The sequence below is a fragment of the Odontesthes bonariensis genome, chromosome 1, assembly GCF_027942865.1.
Source record: "Odontesthes bonariensis isolate fOdoBon6 chromosome 1, fOdoBon6.hap1, whole genome shotgun sequence".
Taxonomy (NCBI): Eukaryota; Metazoa; Chordata; class Actinopteri; order Atheriniformes; family Atherinopsidae; genus Odontesthes; species Odontesthes bonariensis.
In genome coordinates this window covers 910,231-936,165 of record NC_134506.1, presented here as the reverse complement: position 1 = coordinate 936,165, position 25,935 = coordinate 910,231, and the positions used below count along the sequence as shown (strand labels likewise).

General features: G+C 42.4%; 1 protein-coding gene across 3 annotated transcripts in view; it reads left to right on the top strand.

Annotated features, from left to right (window-relative positions):
* The window catches only part of cemip (cell migration inducing hyaluronidase 1), a 259,435-nt gene that overhangs the window by 128,640 nt on the left and 104,860 nt on the right, over nucleotides 1-25,935 (top strand). For all 3 annotated transcript variants that reach the window (XM_075451606.1, XM_075452951.1, XM_075452260.1), the window contains exons 15-16: nucleotides 17,683-17,752; nucleotides 17,942-18,070. In XM_075451606.1, the coding sequence (XP_075307721.1) occupies nucleotides 17,683-17,752; nucleotides 17,942-18,070 (199 nt within the window). The remainder of the gene's footprint in view (nucleotides 1-17,682; nucleotides 17,753-17,941; nucleotides 18,071-25,935) is intronic.

Genomic DNA, 25,935 nt, shown 5'->3' with positions numbered 1-25,935 from the left:
TTGTTCGCCAATTTCTCCCCACATATTAAGCAGACGGCGAAACCAGTCTCGTCAGCAATGAAAGCAAATGAATCTGCCCATGTAGCATTAAATGTTCTATTTTCTTCAGGAACTTTTCTTTTCTTGGATTTATCCATGTTTGGATAAGCTCAATAAATTGTGTGCCGGCGGGTATCGCCGGCACACAATTGTGACGCAACAAATAAACAGGTTTAATTTTAATGTTATAAGAACACTATAACCTTCAAATTTAGAATTACATTACAAGACTAACGAACTAAAAAAATTTCAAATTTCAATGAAATACTCATAACTTATTTTCCAAAGCCACAGGGAGCTGCAGCAAAGGGACGAAAGAGCCACATGCGGCTCCAGAGCCGTGGGTTGCCGACCCCTGGTCTAGTCCTTTTAGTTTTATTTTCAACCAGACAGTTCCCCGTTCAGGCTGGTCCTCTTAACGTGTGCGGTCCCCCTTCAGGTTTGGCTGGTCCTCTTCACGTGTGCGGTCCCCCTTCAGGTTTGGCTGGTCCTCTTCACGTGTGCGGTTCCCCCTTCAGGTTTGGCTGGTCCTCTTCACGTGTGCGGTTCCCCGTTCAGGTTTGGCTGGTCCTCTTCACGTGTGCGGTTCCCCCTTCAGGTTTGGCTGGTCCTCTTCCAGGGCTTAATTTGAGGGGGAGCAAGCCGGAGCGCACTCCGGAACCTCTGATGTTGGCTCCGCCAGCTATTTATATAATTAAACAAATAAATTAAAGTTTGTTTAGTGTCAATGTCTGGTTTTGATATCCGTCTTGTTGGTGATTTCTGTCATGAAACGAGATACTGAAAATATCTATATTACGGAAAAGGAGGGTGCACACTTCCGTTCTATTGGACAGTTAGCCAGAGAGTTTGTAAAGCGGCGGTGGTGTAGTGTTCGTATGGGCTGTTTTGAACAACAGATATGTGTAAGTAAGATTAACTTTATTATTCTCTGCTGTGCTGGTTGCAGTGTGCAAGTCATTGAATGTTTGTTTTCATGCCTTGGTGACACCATGACTTGGTGTATATTGTTAACTATTTTATCTGGGCACATCCCCATTCCCTGGCTTTAGTTATACTGTATTGTCTTGCTTTGTTGAATAAATACAGCATTGAACATAGGAATTTGTACTCTATCCGGATTTGATGTGACTATCGTTATTAGGCCTACAACACATGCCCAGATTATTTTCGGTGTGGCGCACCCCCCCCCGCACGCTTTTTTTTTCGCACCGGAGCCACTCATCCTCTGCGCTCTGGGACCTCCCACTTTACAAATTAAGCACTGTCCTCTTCACGTGTGCGGTTCCCCGTTCAGGTTTGGCTGAACTTTGGCTACCTTTGAACTGGTCTTCTGTTTTCCGCACCAATCAGAAAGTGTCATGCCAGGTCTATGTGTGTGTTCTTTGTTCCTGCTTTATTTTGGTAGTCACTTCCTGTCACTGTCAGGAGGAAAGTTTTGCTTTTCTCTGTCGTCATCCTAATTGTTTTCACCTGTGCATCATTGTTTATTTATACCCCAGCCTTTGTCTTGTTTGTTGCATGTTCGACTTGTCATTTGTCAGTCACATTTATACCAAGTCTAGTTTTTTGACCCCTTTGCATGTTTTACGACATAAAATCGGGCATTTGAGTCCTCCAGTTCGAAGCGTGATAGAAAGCCCATTTATCATATTTAAACCATTGGTTTCCTGTCTTTCAGGGGGCAGCTGATAGGCTTTGTGTAAACAGCTGGCCCCTGTCTCACTTGGTTTGTATCTTGATACTTTGGCTTAGAAATGTAATGGTGTTTGTGTGTGAGAGGGCACTTTGTGAAAACATAATCATTATTTTTTGTTTGTTTGTATTAAAACACATTGTGGGTTTAACCTAGATTAGTTTCCTTTCCTTTTTCTATTTGACGTTCAATGTAGAGTAGTATCCTTTAGCCTCAGTACCTTATTTTTTTGTGATACGGGTTACTGTCACTTCATTTTCTTTGTTATTAAAAGATAATTGTTACTTTTGGGAAACTTGAATCCTTGTTTATTCTTTATGTTACTTACCCTAGCAAGCTGGGGCTGTAACAGTATGGTTGAATTACACCAATATTAGAATTGGCAATTGGTTAGCAGAGATAAGGAAGGCTGGTGTCAGCTGCTGATACATAGGTCCCCATTCGCTGAATGAGGAAGAAGAGGTACAGTCATATTCTAAGTTATTTTAAAGGCATGGGAGGTTTTATCTGGCAAAAAAAGTTTTAAAAAAGAGTTTTTAGAGAAGTTATTACTAGTTATTATTCGTGGAATTGGACTTGAAATTTTGTTGTGAATTTCATGAGGAACCATGGATGAGAAGCAAGAGTTGGAGACATGATCTCTCTCTTGTTAACTCGTCTTAGAAACCCTCACTGCTGCATTTTGGATCAGCTGGAGGCTTTTACTAAAGTTTTAGGGACAATACATCCTCTAGTTTTTCCGCATTACTGAGACAGGATGTTCCTAATTTTAGCAAAATTATTTTGTAATGCACCACAAGTTGCCATAGACCAAATTACATTTATACATCTATTGTCATAAGTGATTATGAAATGAAAAAGTTTTTTACAAATCGGAACAGCTGATTGAGTTTTCTAAAAACCCAACTTATGCTAACTCGATCATCATGGGGAATTTGACATTGCTAGGAAATAAAAGCTTCAACATAGTGCAATATCAAGAATGCAGTATTATGTTTTTCTCTGAGACATTGACTGCAGGAGCATATAAAGGACTCCAACACAACTGTACTTATCTTTTAGACTATTTGGGCAGACAAAGATATCAAAAGTAGAGGAAAAAGCAAAGGTGGAGTTATTGCAGTGCTTCTAATAGCAGTGTGTGATTACACCACGCTAATTCCTATGCCTATACTATCTATGACACCATCAATTCAGTCATTGCTTGGTTAGAAACACATCATCGCAAGGCATGTGTGGTGATCTCTGTGTCACGATCATGCTTGGCTGTGCTGCTGTTGTGGTTTCTGGGCCTTAGGTGAGGCTGAGCAGGTTTCCAGGAAGTAATCTGGATTGCTCCTGCCTTCACACCTGTTTCTTGTTTGTCCTCATCAAGACACAATCTTAAGGAGCTGCAGGAGCAACCAGCCTTTGCCAGATTGTCTCACCAGTGGTAATTAGAACCGACTACTGTGTTCAATAGAGAGTTATTTTGTAGTACTTACCTTGCCTTCTTATTTTTCTTCAGTGCTGCTTGTGTCATCTATTCTCCTTACTCTGGATTCCCATGCTAAGGACTTAGCATTCCTGGTTTGATTCCTGTTTCCCCTACCTGCCTGCTCGCCCTGACACCTACTCAGACGCTGCATTGATTATCAGGAATTAAATCAAATCCCTGTAAGAATTAGATATCATCTGCCACTCATCACGTCCACCTTTGAACCCATCCAGGGTGCCACCATCTTCACTAAGTTCGATCTCCACAATGCTTACGACCTGGTCCGAATTCGTGAGGGAGAAGAGTGGAAGACGGCCTTTAACACACCCTCAGGCCACTTCGAGTACCTGATCATGCCTTTCGGCCTCACAAATGCTCCAGCTGTATTCCAATCCCTCATTAATGACATTTTGAGTGACTATTTAAACCTATTTGTGTTTGAATGTCTCGATGACATCTTGATCTTCTCTAAATTTCCCGCAGAACACAGGCGGCATGTCTGTCGTGTACTCCAAAGACTACTGGAGAACCGTCTCTGCATCAGAGCTAAAAGATGTGAATACCACACACCTTCTGTCTCCTTTCTCGGCTACATCTGCCAAGGCAATGCAGGTGAAGACGGACCCAGACAAAATTTAGGTGGTGGCAGAGTGGCCCACTCCCATCAACCATAAGCAACTCACAAGATTTCTTGGTTTCGTCAACTTTTATCGCAGATTCATCCGCATCTATAGCTTCATTGCATCTCCCCTAACCAAGTTAACCTCTATTAAAACCACCTTTCTGTGGACCCCTGAAGACGACCTGACGTTCCAACAGCTCAAAGACAAATTCAGCTCTGCACCCAACCTCATTCAGCCCTACCCCCGACCAGCAGTTCATTCTGGAGGTGGATGTCTCAGACTCAGGTGTGGGTGCCATACTGTTTCAAAGGTCTGAATCTGAAGGTAAGCTTCACCCCTGCGCATTCTTCTCCCGCCAGCTGTCCGTCGCTGAGCAAATCTATGATGTCGGCAATCGAGAACTTTTAGCAATCAAACTCGCTCTTGAAGAATGGAGTCCCTGTTGGTCCCTGTTTTTTTGGTCGTTTCACTTCTTCTATTACTTACCGTCCAGACTCCTGCAACGTGAAACCAGACGCCCTATCCAGGTAGTTTGCTTCCGAAGAGGAATTGGTGGAACCAGCCCTGGATTCTCCCCTCAACCTGCCTGGTGGGTGGTATGTCATGGCATTTTGAGAACCAGATTCACCAAGGGTAAATTTTGGACCCAGATCCAGGCACTAGACTTCCCGGTCACCGGTTTGTTCACTTTGCAGCCCACTCCGCCGTTATCCACTGGGCTCATACCTCCAAGTTTGCCTGCCACCTAGGAATACACTGCACCATCACACTCCCTCAGCGCTATTCCTGGTGGCCATCCCTCGAGACGGATACCAGAGAGTACGTGCCTGCTTGCACTACATGTGCACGAAGTAAGAGTAATAACCGACCACCGTCTGGACTTTTGCAACCCCTGGACGGCCCTGGACGGCCCTGGTCTCATATCTCCCTGGATTTTGTCACTGGACTGCAACCCTCGCAAGGTAAAACTACCATTCGCACCATTATTGACCCTTTTTTTTCATGATATTCCACGAGACAAACTTCCATAATCCGCTAAAACTGCAGATCTTCTCGTTAATCATGTTTTCTGTCTTCATGGCAATCCCTCTGAAGTGGTGTCCGACCGGGGACCCCATTCATCTCACAGGTATGCCAAACTTTTTGTGCTGCTCTGGAGGCTTAGGTCTCGTTGAGCTCTGGTTACCACCCCCAGTCCTGTGTTCCATAGAGTTATTTTATAGTACTTCATGTTTTTCTTCAGTGCCAGTTCTGTCGTCTATTCTCTTCATTCTGGATTCCCATGCTAATTGTTGGATTTCTGTTTCCCCTACCTGCCTATTCGCCCTGCCACCTACTCGGAAACCACAGCCAGTATCATACCCTTCCATTCTTGATTCTCACCTGGACCTAGTAAGAATTGATCACTACCTTTGTCTGGACAAATTACCTGATCGGCTTTTCACTAACCATCTCCCTCCTCCCTCAGAGTTCCAAGTTTACCCGGATCCTCCCTCTGGTTTCCAACATCACACACCTGTAAATAAACTCTGTTCGAACTCGAAATCTCCCAGTGTTCTGCATCTGCTCTTGGGTCCTTTTTGTGAGTTGGCTAGGCACCTAGCCGTGACACTCTGGAGATTTCAACCACATCTCCAAGCTGCACATCGCACTTTTCAACAGTTTTTCAACTGCTCCACCATACAAAATAAATAATTGGATTTGTTCTTTGCAAATCTCAGAGATGCATATAGCTCCCTTGCCCATTCTCCATGAGAGGTATCAGATTGCGGTCTGTTTTTCCTCACCTGAACAAAATCAAAGGCTTTAAGGAGAAGAAGGATCAGACTGAAGGAAGCCTGGACAGAGCCAATGAGCTGAACATGTATTTCAATAGGTTCAGCTCAGATCAACACTCAGCATGCTTCTCCCCTGCCTCCAGCAACACAGACATCACACCCTCCCTGGACCCACAGCGTCCCTTTTACTCTGCCAAAATGTCACCATGCACCTCAGTCGTGGATTTTAACACAACTTCACCAGCATCTCCCCTCACGGTAGGAGACACTGAGACCTCCACTTTTTTCTTTTTCGGTCCAATCTCCCGGCCTGAGCGTGCCTGAGGCGACTGTGGAGAGAAACGACTCCCTTTTAACAGGAAGAAACCTCTGGCAGAACCAGAACCAGGAAGGGTGGCCATCCGCCTCCACCAGCTGGGGTTTGAGAAGACAGAAAGGGGAGGGGGGGCACCGTAACACCATTCAAAGGATATCTGTTGGAACAGGGAAACACGAGTGAATGACAACAATAATGTCACCAGGGGCGTCAGCTGACCCAATACTATACAGTAATATGTCCATTAGCGAACTAATGGCTGGCTACATTAGCAAAACGACAGACGTGACCACAAGTGCTAATAACACCCCTTCAAAGACGCCCCTTCACGTTATTAGATGAAAAGGCATACACATTTGTGTGACATTCTATGCTTCCAGACAGAGGATAAAAATGTAAGGCTTACTGTTCACTTCACTTCACGCCAGAGTGAATGGTCGCTGTGTTGGACAGGTTCAAAAAGTCTGCTACCAGGACGCCTTTTCCCTAATCAATTGATATCAAGGAGATTCTCCTTAGTGCCTGACAAATTCGTCACGTTCCATTTCATTGCAGCAGCCAATGAGCGAAAGTGGATTCTGATTACTCCGCATGAATGTCAGACTTAAATTCTAAAGTGGTAGTCTATATATTTTTTTATTATTATTATTACAATCTATAGATTTCCCCATATGTCAGACTTAAATTCTAACGTAGCCTATTTTTTAAAAGATAAATAAATGAATAAATTAATTAAAAAATCAGTGACCCTGGCATACCGGGGCACCTCAGATCTACAGGGGGGCACGTGCCCCCGTGAAAAGGGTCTCGCGACGCCGATGAATGTCACATATACATAAAGAGAGTAAAGTGAGGAAAGGTGTGACAAATGAGGCCCCCCAGCAGTCTAGGCCTATAGCAGCTTAACTATGGGATGTTTCAGGATCACCTGAGCCATCCCTAACTATAAGCTTTATCAGAAAGGAAAGTTTTAAGCCTGGTCTTAAAAGTGGAAAGGGTGTCTGCTTCCCGGACATTTACTGGCAGCTGGTTCCACAGAGAGGGGCCTGATAACTGAAGGCTCTGCCTCCCAAACTGGCAGCTGGTTCCACAGAGAGGGGCCTGATAACTGAAGGCTCTGCCTCCCATTCTACTTTTAGAAACTCTGGGAACCTCAAGTAAACCTGCAGTTTGGGAACGAAGTTCTCTGTTAGGAAAATATCTTACAATGAGATCTTTAAGATATGATGGAGCTCGGTCATTAAGAGCTTTATATGTTAGGAGAAGAATCTTAAATTCTATTCTGAATTTAACAGGGAGCCAATGAAGAGAAGCTAAAACTGGAGAAATATGATCTCTCCTGTTAGTTCTCATCAGAACTCTGGCTGCAGCATTTTGGATCAGCTGGAGGCTTTTCAGAGAATATGTGGGACAGCCCAATAATAAAGAATTACAGCAGTCCAATCCTGAAGTAACAAATGCATGAATTAGTTTTTCTGCATCACTCTGAGACAAGATGTTCCTGATTTTAACAATATTACGAAGATGAAAGAAGGCAGTCCTAGAAACCTGTTTTATATGCGAGTCAAATGATAAATTCTGGTCAAAAATAACTCCAAGGTTCCTCACTGTAGAACTAGAAGCCAAGGAAATACCATCTAGAGTAACTATATAGCTAGACAATTTCTCCCTGAAGCGCTCAGGTCCAAAGATAACGACTTCAGTTTTGTCTGAGTTTAGAAGCAGACAGTTCTGAGTCATCCAGGTCTTTATGTCTTTAAGACATGCTTGTAGTCTGACCAACCTATTGGGTTCATCTGGTTTTATAGATAAGTACAGCTGAGTATCATCAGCATAGCAATGGAAATTTATGCCATGCTGTCTAATAATGTTACCTAATGGAAGCATGTATAAAGTGAAAAGAATCGGTCCAAGCACAGAACCCTGAGGAACTCCATGACTTACTCTGGTGTGTGAGGAAGATTCTTCATTTACAAGAACAAACTATCATCTATCAGATAAATATGACTTAAACCAGCCTAATGCAGTTCCTTTAATCCCAATAACATGTTCAAGTCTGTGTAATAAGATACTGTGATCGACCGTATCAAATGCAGCACTGAGATCCAACAGGACAAGCACAGACACAAGTCCGCTATCAGAGGCTAAGAGGAGATCATTGGTAACTTTCAGCAGTGCAGTTTCTGTGCTATGATGCACTCTGAATCCTGACTGAAACTCTTCAAACAGATTATTTCTGTGTAAGTGATCACAAAGCTGAGCTGCAACTATTTTTTCAAGAACTTTAGACATAAAAGGGAGATTGGATATAGGTCTATAATGAGCTAACACTTCTGAATCAAGAGTAGGTTTTTTAAGTAAAGGTTTAATTACAGCAACCTTAAAAGTCTGAGGTACATATCCTGTCAACAAAGACAGATTGATCAAATCCAATATGGAAGTGTCAATTAATGGGAAAACCTCCTTGAACAGTCTGGTTGGGATTGGGTCTAAAACACAAGTTGATGGTTTAGAAGAGACTATTGCTTTTGTTAGTTCAGAGAGATCAACTGGACAGAAGCCGTCTAAATACAAATCAGGTTCTAAAGATACTTCTAAAGCTGCTGTACTTGATGATACATCACTGATAATAGTGGGAAGGACTCCATCAATCTTCTCTCTAATAGAAACAATTTTATTGATAAAGAAGCTCATGAAATCATCACTGCTGAGAGTTAAAGGAATACCTGGCTCAGCAGAGCTCGGACTCTTAGTCAGACTGGCTACAGCGCTGAAGATAAACCTGGGATTGTTCTTATTCTCTTCTATCAATGATGAATAATAAGCAGTTCTAGCTTTATGAAGGGCTTTCTTATACGTTCTTAAACTATCTTTCCAGACTAACTGAGACTCTTCTAAATTAGAGGAACGCCACTGTCTCTCCAGCTTTCTTGCAGTCTGCTTTAAAGCATGCAGCTGTGAATTATACCAAGGAGCCAACCTCTTCTGACTGATTACCTTCCTTTTCAGAGGGGCAACATTGTCCAGTGCTGTATGCATTGAAACTATAGTGCTGTCAACAAGAGAGTCAAGTGTTGCTGGAGTAAAGTTTAGGTAGTCGTCCTCTGTCATATCTGCACATGGCAGTGAAGAAAAGGATGATGGAATTAATTCTTTAAATCTGGTTACAGCATCCTCTGATAGACACCTTCTATACGTAAATTTCTTCTCAGAAACTGTATAGTCAAGTAATGTAAACTCAAAGGTTATCAAAAAATGGTCAGATAAGACAGAGTTATGAGGGAACACTGTTAACTGTTCACTCTCAATGCCATAAGTCAGCACAAGATCAAGGGTGTGATTAAGGCAGTGAGTCGGTCCGTGAACACTCTGAGAAAATCCAATAGAGTCTAATATAGAATTAAAGTTCATATTCAGGCTGTCATTTTCAACATCTACATGAATATTAAAGTCACCCACTACAATGACTTTATCTGTACTCAGCACTAACTGGGATAAAAACTCTGAGAATTCAGACAGAAACTCAGAATAAGGGCCAGGTGGACGATACACAACAACAAACACAAGAGGTTTCTGGGATTTCCACTTTGCGTGGGAAAAACTGAGAATCACAGATTCAAAAGAGCTCAAACTAATCTTGGGTCTGGGACTGATGAGTAACCCTGATCTGAAGATAGCTGCCACTCCTCCTCCTCTGCCTGTGGTTCCAGGAACGTGAACATTTAAACAGTCAGAGAGAGTTGATTCATTAATGCTAACATGATGCTAACATGATCCTCCTGCTGCAGCCAGGTTTCTGTAAGACAAAATATGATGATCACAAATCAACTTATTCACTAACAGAGACTTCGAAAGGAGAGATCTGATATTCAGCAAACCAAATTTAATAGCTTTATGTTTTTGTTCAGTTAAAGTTTTTGTTTTAATTTTTTTTTTGCACAAGAGGATTTGCTCCTTTTGTGTTAATTTATTGGGTGGGTAGCAGCAGGTGGGAAGTGTTGTAGAGAAAAGGAGTCGAACACGCGTCGGTCAGCCTCTCATGGGGGAAGTTTATTTGAACAAACCGTCACAGAAACATGTGCATTCGGCAATGTCCGTAAGTTCCCTCTGACCTCAATTTGTGACAAACTTTTATACCGCTCTGCCTCATACAATGCGTACGTGGCTCAAGCCCCAATCTTTCTCAGGCGCCTGGCTTTTGCCATTATCGTAAACAAGCTCATTCTAACCTTAAACAATATTCATATGAACCGAACAACAAAGCACACGATGTAATTAGGCCATGTCATGACATTTCTCTCCCACATAATCCCCCCTGAAATCGCTTATCAGTGATTTAATAAAGAAATAATCTAAAATGAAAGAAAATCATCCCACATAATTAATTAAGATTAATTAATATAATCAACACTAAATTATTCTAATAATTCTACATTCTAAGTCAAAGGGAACATATTGAATAAATTAAAAGGAATATATTTGTACCCGAATCACATTAAATGATACTGAATTCAACAACAATACAAATTTTAACATCGCCATCACACTTGTCCACTGTTCGCAGTGCATAGGAGCGAAAAACCCACCGGCTGCTACTTTCGTAACTCATGTTCTTATTTTTGGATAACTCACCTACGGTCCCACCCCACTTGGCGACCGACCACTTTACCAAAGGTCGCACTCCGAACAGTTGACTAACACAACTGGCAATGGACATATTAGTGATTAGTTCTGATTGATAATACACATAGAATGAATACACTACCATCATCAAATTAATTAATCACAGTTATATAGTACAATACATAAAATTATGGATTATCACACAACAATAGTAATAAAATGCAATGTAATGCAGCTCTTCCAGTCCCGTCCCATCTCCCGTACTCTGGTGTCGTCTGCTTCTGGCCGAACATCCGTCCGGCTGGGTCTGGAACTGCTAAGCTAACTCTGGGAGGAGAGGTCACCAGTACGTCACTCCCAATCAAAGAGATCTTTACCATCTCCACTCCCTGTCAGGCTATACTTGGTTCCACACCTGAGGAAAGACTCTTGTGAACCGTCCGTTGGTAACCTTCGTTCGTCGACCAGTTCTTCCATGCGTTGGTCCTCAGATCTGGTCTCGCATGGTCATCTGCCTCCTGATTTGTTCCACACTTCGTTTGAACATCACTTGCAGCAACCACCTTCTCAGAATGGGTATAATGCAACACACCAATAGGGAGACCATTATAAATATTGACAATATAGCTATTCCCGCTTTAACTGCCATCGCTCCCCAATCTCCCAAAACCCCATCCAGACCAGTCCACCACCCTTCACTGCCACCAGCATTACTCTTCAGCTCCCCTTTCAGTTCTCTGATCTTCTTCATGGCCGTTGTAAATGTCCCATCAGCTGCAGTGTTCCCGGGTATAAATGTACAACATTTTCCCCAACCATCTGGCAAACACCACCTTTCTCTGCTAATATCCAATCTAAAGCTTGTCTGTTCTGCCAAGCCATCCTACTTGTCTCATGTAGTTGTTCTCCAAAGGCTGCAAGCCCTTCACTCGTGTAGTTAAGAATTCTCTGTTGGTTGTAGTATATGTAGTTAATCCACTCCACATTTTTGTTAATTGTGATCCACGGCAAAATAGACTCAAATCCAGCTGCAACCTCACTGCGTGCTTTGAGCTCAAAAGGAATCCCTCTCGGCTGCCCTATTGCATCCAAGTAAACGTGCTTATCCATGATGTAGTTACCACTAGATCTTTTAACTCTCCCTTTTTCCACATCCAATCCCAGTAACTCGTTTACCTTGTCATACACTAACACAACCGAAGTTTTCATCCTCACAAGTGCACACAGGCCTATCCACCTGTTGGGCAACACATTTAACAAAACATCATCTCCACACATCCAGTAGCTATCAGCTATTGGGTGTGTCTGATCCCCAAACAGGTAGAGAGTCGGAATTGTCATTTCTATATCCTCACATTTTTGATCCAAAGGAACCGGATTTTCAAACCACACAGGGGTCCTGATAAATATTGGTTTCATATTTGCGTGTGGAAACCAAGATAAAACCCATGTGACATTGCATTTAACAGTAGTGTTACCTACGTGAGTTCCACTGTCATTAGTAAATCCACCACTCGTAAAGCATTCAAACTCACCATCGTAGTCTATTCTATAATCAGTCGGAGGCCCATCCTGTGTCATACTAAAATTAAATTCAGCACAGGAAGACTCCAATTTGTGCCCCTTCCCTTTTTTGAAAAAGTCCTGTAATTTATTTGCCCCAAACATCAATCTGCACTTAATCCCACACATAGGAAGCTTAAACAATAACCATTTATCCTTCTGAGGTGTAAACCTACCTTCTCTGCATTCCCGTTGCTGGACCACTGCACAGTCCCTGAAGATGTGTGGCTCTGGAACAACAACAGGCAATGCTCCTGGAGCGTCTGCGCATATGAGACACTCCGTCGCTGTCAGTTCTCTTGTAGTGTACCATGCCCATCTATACCACATATCCTGTGCTGCCTTAACCCATCTTCCACAGTTACACTGTTTTCCTGTCTCTACCTGTGCATGTTCACTCCGTCTGTTCTTGGATTAACATGATTATTCTGTCCTGTAGCGCTAATGGTATCAAGTCCCCCTAGACTTCCAAGATAAATCTTTCTATTCTTACAACCATTGTGAACAACTTCTTCTGACCCGAGGACAACATGATCTTACCAGATTGCCCCTTAGTCGTGGCGTCCGGAGGCGGTGATTTGGACGTCTACTCCACCGGACCCATGATCCACCCCTCCTCACCATCCTTTATTCCCATGAACTTAAATTCAAGCTTAACAGATACCTCTTCTCGACTAGCTCTAGTGTGTATTGCTGGCAAAGTTCGTGGCGTGGCATGGCCTGAGTGGGTGTGTATTGTTGCATCATACTCATCTGACCCAGGCTGGCTACTTCCCCTGCGGGGTGGCTCCATCACAGGACCCTTCCAGTCTCTCCTGTATGCGGGATCCCGTCCAACATCTCCAGGCCTTGCTCTCCTGAGCCCATGCTGTCACCCAACACCCACACCTGGATGCTCATAAGTGTCAGAAATCTTAACATCTTCCTTTTGTTCATCCTTTCCCTCGGACTTAACTCCGTCTGTGTCTTTAGTCCGAACCTTAGTGCAGTGATTCAAATGGTACCATGTGTTGCTACCTTCCACTTGAACTGCTGTTGACGTTGCTCGCACCATTGTGTACGGTCCTTCTCATCTTGGCTCGTGCCACTTCCTCCGGAACACTTTGATGTGCACCCGGTCGCCCGGCACCACTGGCTTCTCAACCAGCTGTTCGAGACTCAAGTATTTGGTCTTCTCCTGTAGATAGATTGTTCTAGGGATTGCAGTTAGTTGCCTCATGTAAGCTTTCAACTCTGTTTGCAACTGCTCAAGTGGGGGCCCTTTAAAGGAACCTCTCACTGAGGTGTAGGGAGAGACAGAAGGCTAACAACCTCTGTTGATGTCTTCTGCAGGTATGTGTTTTTCATTTTTGGTTTATGAAGTTTGTTTCTGTTTTGTTACTTCACCCCACGCTCTTGTGTTAATTTCGCCACGAGGTGGCAACGTTTTCTTCTTGTGTATTATTTTTTGTTCGATAAAACGTTCTTCTGTAAAAGAAAATTTAAAGCTCTGCACGGTCCCGTTGTGAGGTGTAGGGAGAGACATAAGGCTAACAACCTCTGTTGATGTCTTTTGCAGAAAATTAGATACAGAAAAGCAGCGTCTTGAGTCCTCTTCCTCCATGCCCAAATACACATTCACCGCGAAATGTATACAATATGTAACAAAAAGTAGGCAGGCTCTTCATTTGGTGATGACCTCTGATTGGCTCGAGCCATCGACTGTGGCTCGAGTTACTCACTGGAAGCAGTAGGGCTACTCGTGAACTCTGAGATGTGGCCCCCTAGTGGCCAAAGCTGAACTCGTAATTGTGTAGCAGCTGGTCATGAAGTATGTTCAATTTTCATTTTAACACCCCCTTTTTTAATTTTTTTTCCCGGGGGAGAAACCCCCGGACCTCCGTTAAAAATTATTTTCATGTCTGGGCTACAGCCCCGAATGTTTGCTCAAGCTACAGACGCCCCTGCCGCCCTGCCTCATACAATGCGTACGTGGCTCAAGCCCCAATCTTTCTCAGGCGCCTGGCTTTTGCCATTATCGTAAACAAGCTCATTCTAACCTTAAACAATATTCATATGAACCGAACAACAAAGCACACGATGTAATTAGGCCATGTCATGACATTTCTCTCCCACAGAAGCTGCAGAGAAGTGTGTAAGACTACAACTCTGCATCCTGGTCTGAGCCCTGGGTTGTCATGTTTTAGGGTGGCAAATAAATTCATCCATATTTCTAGAAATGAGAGCTGCTCCTTCCAAAGTGGGATGGATGCCGTCTCTCCTCATCAGACCAGGTTTTCTCCAGAAAGATTGCCAATTATTAATGTAGCCCACGTTGTTTGCTGGACACTAGGGGTGGGCGATATGGAAAAAATGTTGTATCACGATTTTTTTGCATAAAATCACGATTTCGATTTTTTATCACGATCAGCGCCCTAAAGGAATACTTTTCAACTGTGTAATGTTTGTCACGGTCGCGGTGCATCCCTTTTCTCTTGCACCGTAGTTAGCTTACGAGCTAGCGGTTTCCTCATCCGACCCGAGAGTGCTGCTGCTGGCCTTGAGTTTCTCCCGTGCGCCGCTATGTGCTGTGCATGGTGCCGCTGCTGCTGTTCCCATTCCTGATGTGGACCAGCAGCAGTGGGTTAGGGTACAAGAAAACCCGAACCAATTCCAAATTACAGAGGTGGATTTCCTCTTCTTCACCAGCTCGTCGGCTTGGCTTTCAGCCATGGCTGTCCATGCGTTTTCTAAGTTTTTACAAACACAACATGGAGGCGTGAAAGAAAGTGTCACGACGCACAGTTTGCTATGATTGGTCGGTTAGGTTAAGGACGCCCTACGTCTGCCGCATCGGCGGGAACCAGCATTAAAAAAAAAAAATAATCATTGCGCTGATTGGCAAAGGCGATCTATACGGTTTCTCTAATTTGGTAGATCGCCTGCGATTCTCCACTCTTCCTCGCCTGTCACGATTTTATATCGTCAGATCGCGCACCCCTAGTGGGCACCATCTAGACAACCAGCGATTGTAGGACAACATGCGGCTAAACATGTCATCACTGGTCAGATTTGGCAGGGGTCCAGAGAAAACTACGGAGTCCCACATTGTTTTGGCAAAATTACACACCGATGCAACATTAATTTTAGTGACCTCCGATTGGCGTAACCGGGTGTCATTAACGCCGACGTGAATAACTATTTTACCATATTTACGTTTATCCTTAGCCAGCAGTTTTAAATAGGATTCTACGTCGCCCGCTCTGGACCCTGGAATGCATTTGACTATGGCCGCTGGTGTCTCTAATGCCACGTTTCTGACTATAGAACTGCCAGTTACCAGGGTTTTGTCCTCAGCGGGTGTGTCGCTGAGTGGGGAAAATCTGTTTGAAGCGTGGACAGGTCGATGGTGAACAACGGGCTTGACTTTAGAGCTATGCCTCTTCCTGACAGTCACCCAGCCACCTTGTAATCCTGGCTGCTCAGTTTCTGCTAGACTGTTATTGGCTTACCCAAAGAACCAAGTGTAAGCCTTTCAGGACACATTACAGTTTTCTTATCATTCTGGGGTTGAGGTTAAAGATTCCATGAGCTCATTATGATCTTGACAAAACAGGCAGCACTATGAGGATAATGTTCTTTGATGTCTCCAGTTTTGGAGAGATGATAGTGGTGGACGCCTCCACAATCACCTTATTGACTACCTCACAAACAAACCACAGTTTGTGAGATTGAAGGATTGTGTGTTGAGAAAGTGGACAGCAGCTCAGGAGCACCACATAGTTGTCCATTACTTTGAGAAGCTCTCACCATTTCTCTTTACTCTGTACACTTTAGACATCAAGGAGAACTCAGATTCCTGTCATCTCCAGAAATACTCAGATGATTCTGCAGTTGTTGGGTGTGTCTGTGATGGACAAGAGGCTGAATATAGGGACCTATACACCTATACACACCTTCTACATAACATTGGGATCCAACAGCACAGTGTGTCCAGTAAAAGGTTTATTTAGCTTGCCTGCAACAAAGAACGGTACAAGAGGTCAATCCTACTCACACCAAAAACTCTGTACAACGACATTTAGATTATGACTAATGACGGTTGTTACGAATTGTTATTCTTTATGCTACAAAATAATATCCCTCTTTGTGATTGATAAAGCATTATTAATTTCAATTCAACTTCCTGAATCAAAACAGTTTTTCCAAGATAATTTTTACTAAACAAGTCAAAACAGTCAAAAGACAAATCCAGGTAAAAAATAACTCCAAAGTTCCTCACAATAGTACTGGAAGTCAAGGTAATGCCATCTAGAGTAAATATAAAGCCAGAATGTCTTCATAAGAGAATTGGGTCCAATAATAATAACTACAAACCTTTTTTGAAGAGACACAAAATAAAGAGTTACCCAACCTTTAATGTTTTTAACATGTGCTTGTAGTCCAACGGGGTTCATCTGGTTTCTCCAATAAGTAAGTCTGGGTGTCATCTAAAATTTTACCTAATGGAAGTATATATGAAGTGAAAAGAATCAGTCCAAGCACACAACCAAGAGGCACATCATACTTATTCTGTTGTGTGAGGGAAATCGTCTTTCACATGAACATGCTGGAATCTGTTTCATAAAAAAGACTTAACAGTCTATTTCTGTTCCTTTAACCCCATGTCTCTGTAGTAGAATATTGTGAACTTACTAACTCAGTTCCCTTGGCTTGTTTCTTTGTTCAAGTGATTATTTGTTTTTTGTTTTATTAATTCTGGTAAATGTTATGATTGCGTTGAATGCATTCATATATCTTTCTTCACTAGATTAAAATAGAATCTCTGCTATTTATTTCCGCATTAGTATCTAAGTTCCACACGGCATGATTTTTTTCTTCATTTACCATGCATTGCCTTGACTTCGAGCGAATTAGCCAAACCAAAGTACTCTGATCAAGGTCCCTTTCAGGGTATATCCACTCGGAGTTCAGTTAGTTTAAATTGGTTTCTTGAACTGAATCTACTTTAATAGTCATATAATAAGACATATTACTACAAGGCAAAATTATGGAACTGAACAGAATCCATTTGTGTACATAAAATTCTGCTTGTGAGGCCCAGCATTCTCGCTTTCTGTATTTACATTGACAGTATTGGTGTGAAATACAAGCGGCTGCACGGTGGTGTGGTGGTCAGCACCGTCACTTCACAGAGAGAGGTTTCCAGCTTTGATTCCCGGCTGGATCTTTCTGTGTGGAGTCTGCATGTTCTCCCCGTGTATGCGTGGGTTCTCTCCAGGAATTCTGGCTGTCTCCCACTGTCCAAAACATGCCTGTTAGGTTAACTGGTGATTCTAAATTGTCACTAGGAGTGAGTGTGAGCGTGTTTGTGGTTGTTTGTCTGGTTTGTCTCTGTGTGGCCTGTGATGGACTGGCGGCCTGTCCAGGGTGTACCCCGCCTCTTACCCAATGCAGCTGGGATAGGCTCCAGCCCCCCCGCGGCCCTAAATTGGATTAAGCGGGTATAGAAAATGGATGGATGGTGTGAAATACAAACTAAACTGTCTTTGTTTTAACTTGTTTTCAATACTTTTTCCTCTTAATAGTGCATCTTCTACTTTCTGGATAGCAAATCCCAATAACAACCTCATTAACTGTGCAGCGGCAGGGTCAGAGGTGAGTCCCTATCCCATCTGTCATTCCTACACACAGTTTATACTACTGAGGCTGTCATTTGTGCCAGTGTGTACATGAAAACATACACATATAGATAGATAAATTACTCTTGTGAAAGAGTTCTTTGTTATACATTTGCACTCTGAAAAACACTGAACGGACTGTGTGTGTGTGTGTGTGGATCTGCAGGAAACAGGATTTTGGTTCATTTTCCACCATGTGCCCACAGGCCCCTCAGAGGGCCTCTACCCTCCTGGACGCACTGAGCATACACCGATGGGACAGTTTACCAACAACAGAGCCCATTCTAACTACAGGGTGAGTTTGACTCCAGTCAGTTCTTGGAGGAGAAACATAACTAGGAAAAGTGACACAGTAGGTTGTATAAAATAGGATAAGATTAAGATTAAGATTACTTTATTGTCATGTACACACGAATGTTAACACGTGTTACTCCTCCACATTTGACCCATCCAGGTTGGCACCTGTTGAACACCCATGCACATGCACACGGTCACACACTCATGGAGACAGATGCCATACACTGCAGGTGAAAATTCTAAAAATACAACATCAACAAAAGAGTAAAGACTAGCACACAGTTCTGAAAAATATAAAAAATAAACCTTAAAAAAAATGAAAACAGAGCACAAACGAAAACAGAAGTTTGAAAAAAAACTGAAGCAAAAATAATATAAAAAAAACCCAATCATATAATGATAAGAATATACTAGTGTGTGTATGTATATATATATACATATATATATATACATATATATATATATATATATATATATATATATATATATATATATATATATACATATATATATATATGTATATATATATATATATATATACATATATATATATATGTATATATATATATATATATGTATATATATATATATATATATATATATATATACATATATATATATATGTATATACATATATATATATATATGTATATATATATCAAATCAAATTTATTTGTATAGCACATTTCATGTACAAAACAATTCAAAGTGCTTTACATAAAATAAAAGCATTGCAGCAGGGAGTGGAAGAAGCATTAAAAATACATAAAAGAATACAAAGAGAAACAAATAAAATCATTTAAATGAATTTAAAAACAAGCAACAGTCCAGATAAGTTCAAAGATATCGTGCAGATTTCATGCATAGACACATGAGAAAAGAAATGTTTTTAACCTGGATTTAAAAATGTCTCCATTTGGTGAAAGTTTAATCTCCACTGGCAGTTTGTTCCACTTGTTTGCAGCATAACAGCTAAATGCTGCTTCTCCATGTTTAGTCTGGACTCTGGACTGGACCAGCTGGCCTGAGTCCTTGGATCTAAGAGCTCTGCTGGCTTTATATTAAATATCATCAATATATCAATTAAATCATCATCAGGTGATGTGCCACCTCCCACTATCCCTGAATATATTGTAACTAGCCAGGGAGAAATTAGGGATAAACAAAATATGGTAGATACTTTTAACATGCACTTTATTAGTGCTGGAATTGCCACTCAGTCAACTCTCCCAACCAATTTTACTAAAAGTATAACGACTGTTCCAGATCCAAATAATAGTCTAAATAGTTTTAATTTCCGTTCTGTTTCTGCCTATGAAGTTCAGAGGGCTTTGCGAGGACTAGACTGTAAAAAGTCTGCTGGCCCTGACCAGATCGAGCCTTACTTCCTTAAGACTGCTGCGTATTTGATTGCTGACCCTATTGCCTCCATTTTCAATGTTAGTTTATACAGTGGTTCTATTCCTAAATCTTGGAAGTCTGCTTTTGTCCTCCCACTTTTGAAAAATGGAGACCCTTATATTTTGGACAACTATCGCCCAATCTCTAGATTATCAATGCAGTCTGGCTTCCGACAAGGCCATAGCACAGTCACAGCTGTAACTGTAGTCACAAATGATATTTTAAATGCCTTGGATAAAAAGAAGTCCTGTGCTGCAATATTCATTGATCTTTCTAAAGCGTTTGATACGGTGGACCATGATCTTCTTTTGAAGCGATTACAAAATATAGGTTTTAGTGGTACTGTATTAAGGTGGTTTTCAAGCTACCTCAGTGGTAGAACACAGTGTACTGTTATTGATAACTATACCTCAACATCATTAGAAGTCAGAATGGGGGTCCCACAAGGGTCGGTTTTGGGCCCGATTTTATTTTCTATTTATATAAATGACTTGGGTAGGGACCTGAAGGAAGCAAAAGTGCATCTTTATGCAGACGACACTATTTTGTACACCACAGCTTCATCAGTGAATGCTGCATTTACACAATTGCAGTCTGTTTTTAATCATGTACAAACATTTCTTATTGAGTTAAAGTTGGTACTGAATGCTAAAAAAACAAAAATTATGTCTTTTACACAATCACGCTCTTCACCTAACATTGGTGTGTCAACACTAGATGGCACTGAAATAGAAAGAGTATCGTCTTACAAGTATTTAGGAATCTGGTTGGATGATAAGATGTCTCTCGGTGTCCATATTGAGAGCCTCTGTAAGAAACTTAGACCAAAGTTGGGGTTTTTCTTTAGAATGAGGAAGTGCTTTCTTTATGCTGCAAGGAAAAGGTTAGTTCAGAGCACATTCCTGTCAGTGCTTGATTATGGGGATATACTGTATATGCACTCCAGGTTATTTTTTCTTAAAAAACTGGATGTGTTGTACCACTCAGCCTTACGTTTCATCACAGGTGCTACAGCCAGGTCTCACCACTGCACTCTTTATGAAACTGTACAATGGTCTTCTCTCTCCATCCGAAGAAAAATCCATGCGCTGACTTTTATTGCTAAAGCCCTAATGGGTAAACTACCTTTATACATTTTTAATTTGTTTTCTTTTCAAAATAGTGTTGACAGGACGAGGTCATCAGAAAAAATACTTTTACAAATTCCATTTACAAGAGCTGAACTTGGGAAAACATCCTTTTCATCCTATGCACCAAAAGCTTGGAATGAACTTCAAGCTACTCTAAATCGTGAAGTTCTTCCATCCATGAATTCTTTTAAAGACCTTTTAAAATTATCATTAACTGGCCACTGCAATTGTTTTTAATTTCATTCCTTGTTCGCTGTCTGTTTTTTAGTGTCTGTGTAGACTCAGTTTTTAATATGTTTACTTCTGTTTAGATGTGATGTAGTAGTGGTTTTGTCTTGTCTCTTGTGTTTTATTGTAATGTAACTTTTTTAAGCCGCCTTCTTGGCCAGGACTCCCTGGCAGAAGAGTTATTGTAACTCAATGGGACCATTTCCTGGTTAAAGAAAGGTTAAATGAATAAAAATAAATAAAAAATATTCTGACTGGAAGACAGATTAAAGATTTTAAAGCTGCTGTGATGTGTTCAGATCTCTTAGTCCGGGTTAAAACTCCAGCAGCAGCGTTCTGGATGAGCTGCAGATGTTCAATGCTCTTTTTGGGAAGTCCAGTTAAAAGAGCATTACAGTAATGGAGTCTACTGGAGATGAATGCATGGATGAGTTTCTCCTGGTCTTTTTGGGAGAGGAAACCTTTAATTCTGTTGATGTTTCTGAGATGGTAAAAAGCTGCCTTGGTGACAGCTTTGATGTGGCTGCTGAAAGTCAGATCTGAGTCTATCAACACTCCGAGGTTACCAACTTGGTCAGTGATTGTAAGGTCCCGAGTCTCAAGATATATACACACATGTATATAATGCTACTCATTATGTTGGCCCAAAGGAGGTTAGGTGTAGTCACAGGTGAGGGCAGAATCATTCCAGAAAATGGCACAGAGGCAGGTCAATAGAGAAGGTAGACCTAAGCAGGAAATTAGCCAAAACACGAATACAAAAAGTCACGAGGCTAGCTGATCAGGCTAGGCTAGTCATAGTTAAGCTCAGATAGATTAATATCCACTTTCATGAGCTAAGTGGTCATTCAAGTAAGGTGTATGCGGCCAGCTTGTGCTTAAAGTCGATGGTGTCTGAAGCAATTGAGAGCAATTTTCCTCTACAGTAGCTTTTCGGGTCTACCTGACCACTCAAAGCGTGTAATTTATTGATTGATTGATTGATGCATTCCACCCACACACCCCCCGTTCGGGAACCCACAAACATTACCAATGCCACAAGATTCAGCAGGATAGCAACTTAGCCAGATGATATAAAAAAGAGCTGCAGCTAATTTCCAGTAACAGGACATTTCAACATAGGCTTAGAAACAGGAACTATAACTAGAAAGCTGCAAGCAGCTGTGAGCGGGACCGAGGTGTGCGTACGTTGGATGTGCGCACGTTGGGCATGCGCTGGACGCCGTAGTCGCGCAGCTCTGCCCTAACACACGATGCGTATGTACAAACACATAATGACCCCAATGCGGAGGGGTTTTTGAAAATTTCTAGGGGGTGCCACTGAGCCATTTTGCTCCGCCCACACACGATACCCTTTACATATGTACAAGGTCTTCAGGGTGGATGTGTGTGCCAAGTTTCATGACTTTGCGATGATGATAAGGCTTTCAAATCACAAACGCCATCACACGATTTTCACCGCCTGGCCACGCCCACACCATTTTGAGTTTGGAAAAGTTTCTCCATGATTTTATCCCCCCATGTCTTAAGAGTAACCTGGCCAAGTTTGAAGCTTGTAGCATTAAATCTGTAGGAGGAGTTTGATAAAATGTGAGGTGTGGAAAAAAAAGACATTTCCGACCACCATTAGGTGGCGCTGTAGGTGGATGTCACTATTTTATATGTGCGCGTTCAGGCTGGGTCCAGCAGTCAACGTATGAAGTTTGGGACAGATTGGATAATGTATGTGGAAGTTATAAGCGACTCAATTGTTCATGGCGAGTCATAAATTTGAGGCGTCGCCTCGGCCACGCCCTTTGAGGTTTGAAAAAGTTTCTCCATGAATTTTTGCCCCCATGTCTTAAGAGTAACCTGGCCAAGTTTGAAGTTTGCAGCATAAAATATGTAGGAGGAGTTTGATCAAATGCGAGGTGTGGAAAAAAAAAGACATTTCCAACCACCAGCAGGTGGCGCTATAGGTGGATGTCACTATTTTACATGTGCGCGTTCAGGCTGGGTCCAGCAATCACCGGTTGAACTTTGGGAAAGATTGGATTATGTATGTGGAAGTTATAAGCGACTTAATTTTTCGTGGCGAGTGATGGGGAGTCATCAAACTTTGAGGCGTCGCCACGGCCACGCCCTTTAAGTTTTGAAAAAGTTGGCCAATGAATTTTTCCCTCCATGTCTTAAGAGTAACCTGGCCAAGTTTCAAGTCTGTAGCATTAAATCTTTAGGACAAGTTCGATCTTAAGCAAGGCGTGGAATCGGTCAAAAATGGCACGAAAACGCACTTTCCATCCAAAATGGCCGCCTTCCTGTGGACGTGGTACATTGGCGGCCTGAGACTTTTATGTGCGTCTGGGCATGATGAATGAGTGTTCCGACTTTCGTCGTCCCACGCGAAACTAATCCTATTAAGGGGATCATTTTTATGCATCATAGGGGGCGCTACAGAGTCAATGAGCGACTCCCAAAAATATAAAGTTTAGATTCCTTCATGTCGTCGACTGGCAGGTGGCGCTCGCAAAATTTCCTGAGTTTTCGCATACCTTTTGCAAAGAATAAGAAAGAAAGAAAGAATAATAATAACTAGAAAGCTGCAAGCAGCTGTGAGCGGGACCGAGTGTGCGTACGTTGGGATGTGCGCACGTCGGGCATGCGCTGGACGCCGTAGTCGCGCAGCTCTACCCACACGCACGATTCCCATTGCGTACGTACGAGCACACAATAACCCCAATGCATAGGGGTTTTTGAAAATTTCTAGGGGGCGCCACTGAGCCATTTTGCTCCGCCCACACACAATACCCTTTACATACGTACGAGGTCGTCAGGGTGGACGTGAGTACCAAGTTTCATGACTTTGCGATGATGATAAGGCTTACATATTGCAAACGCCATCACACGATTTTCACCTCTGGCCACTCCCACACCGTTCAGAGTTTGGAAAAGCTTCTCAAGAGTTTTCTTCCCCCTTAGCTTAAGAGTAACATGGCCAAGTTTTAAGATTTTAGCATGAAATATGTAGGAGTTTGATCAAATGCGAAGTGTGAAAAAAAAAAAGACGTTTCCGACCACCATTAGGTGGCGCTGTAGGTGGATGTCACTATTTTATATGTGCGCGTTCAGGCTGGGTCCAGCAATCACCGTATGAAGTTTGGGACAGATTTGATAATGTATGTGGAAGTTATAAGCAACTTAATTTTTTATGGCGAGTCATAAATTTGAGGCGTCGCCACGGCCACGCCCTTTAAGTTTTGAAAAAGTTGGCCAATGATTTTTTCCCCCCATGTCTTAAGAGTAACCTGGCCAAGTTTGAAGCGTTTAGCATTAAATATGTAGGAGGAGTTTGATCAAATACGAGGTGTGGAAAAAAAAAGACATTTCCAACCACCAGCAGGTGGCGCTGTAGGTGGATATCACTTTTTTGTATGTACACATTCAGCCTGGGTCCAGCAGTCACCGTATGAAGTTTGGGACAGATTGGATAATGTTTGTGGGAGTTATAAGCGACTTGATTTTTTATGGCGAGTCATAAATTTGAGGTGTCGCCACGGCCACGCCCTTTGAGGTTTGAAAAAGTTGGCCAATGATTTTTTCGGCCCATGTCTTAAGAGTAACCTGGCCAAGTTTGAAGTCTGTAGCATTAAATCTGTAGGACAAGTTCGATCTTATACAAGGTGTGGAATCGGTCAAAAATGGCACGAAAACGCACTTTCCATCCAAAATGGCCGACTTCCTGTGGACGTGGGACCATGGCGGCCTGAGACTTTTTTGTGCGTCTTGGCATGATGAATGAGTGTACCGAATTTCGTCGTCCCACGCGAAACTAATCCTATTGCGGGGACAATTTTTAAGCATCGTAGGGGGCGCTACAGAGCCAATGAGCGACTCCCAAAAATATAAAGTTTAGATTCTTTCATGTCGTCGACTGGCAGGTGGTGCTCGCAAAATTTCCTGAGTTTTCGCATACCTTTTGCAAAGAATAAGAAAGAAAGAAAGAAAGAAAGAATAATAATAATAAACCTTACAGATACAATAGGGTCCTTGCAGTTTCACTGCTCGGTCCCTAACTAGAAAGCTGCAAGCAGCTGTGAGCGGGACCGAGTGTGCGTACGTTGGGATGTGCGTATGTTGGGGCATGCGCTGGACGCTGGGGCTGTAGCTCTGCCCACACGCACGATATCCTCTGCGTACGTACGAGCACATAAAAACCCCAATGCGGAGTGGTTTTATGAAAATTTCTAGGGGGCGCCACTGAGCCATTTAACACCGCCCACACACAATACTCTTTACATCCGTACGAGGTCGACAAGGCGGACGTGTGTACCAAGTTTCATGACGTTGTGATGATGATAAGGCTTTCAAATCACAAACACCATCACACGATTTTCACCGCCTGGCCACGCCCACATTGTTCAGAGTTTGGAAAAGTTTCTCCATGAATTTTTGCCCCCATGTCTTAAGAGTAACCTGGCTAAGTTTGAAGCTTGTAGCATTAAATCTGTAGGAGGAGTTTTATAAAATGTGAGGTGTGGCAAAAAAAGACGTTTCCGACCACCAGCAGGTGGCGCAATAGGAGGATGTCACTATGATAATATGTACGCGTTCAGGCCGGGTACAGCATTCACCGTTTGAAGTTTGGGACAGATTGGATAATGAGTGTGGAAGTTATAAGCGACTTAATTCTTCATGGCGAGTCATAACTTTGAGGCGTCGCCACGGCCACGCCCTTTGAGGTTTGAAAAAGTTTCTCCATGACTCTTTCCCCCCATGTCTTAAGAGTAATCTGGCCAAGATTGAAGCTTGTAGCATTAAATCTGTAGGACGAGTTCGATCAAATGCGAGATGTGGAAAAAAAGAGATGTTTCCAACCCCCAGCAGGTGGCGCTATAGGTGGATGTCGTTATGATAATATGTACGCGTTCAGGCTGGGTCCAGCATTCACCGTATGAAGTTTGGGACAGATTGGATAATGTATGTGGGAGTTATGAGCGACTTAATTTTTTTTGGCGTGTGATGGCGAGTCATCAAACTTTGAGGAGTTGCCACGGCCACGCCCTTTAAGTTTTGAAAAAGTTTCTCCATGATTTTATCCCCCCATGTCTTAAGAGTAACCTGGCCA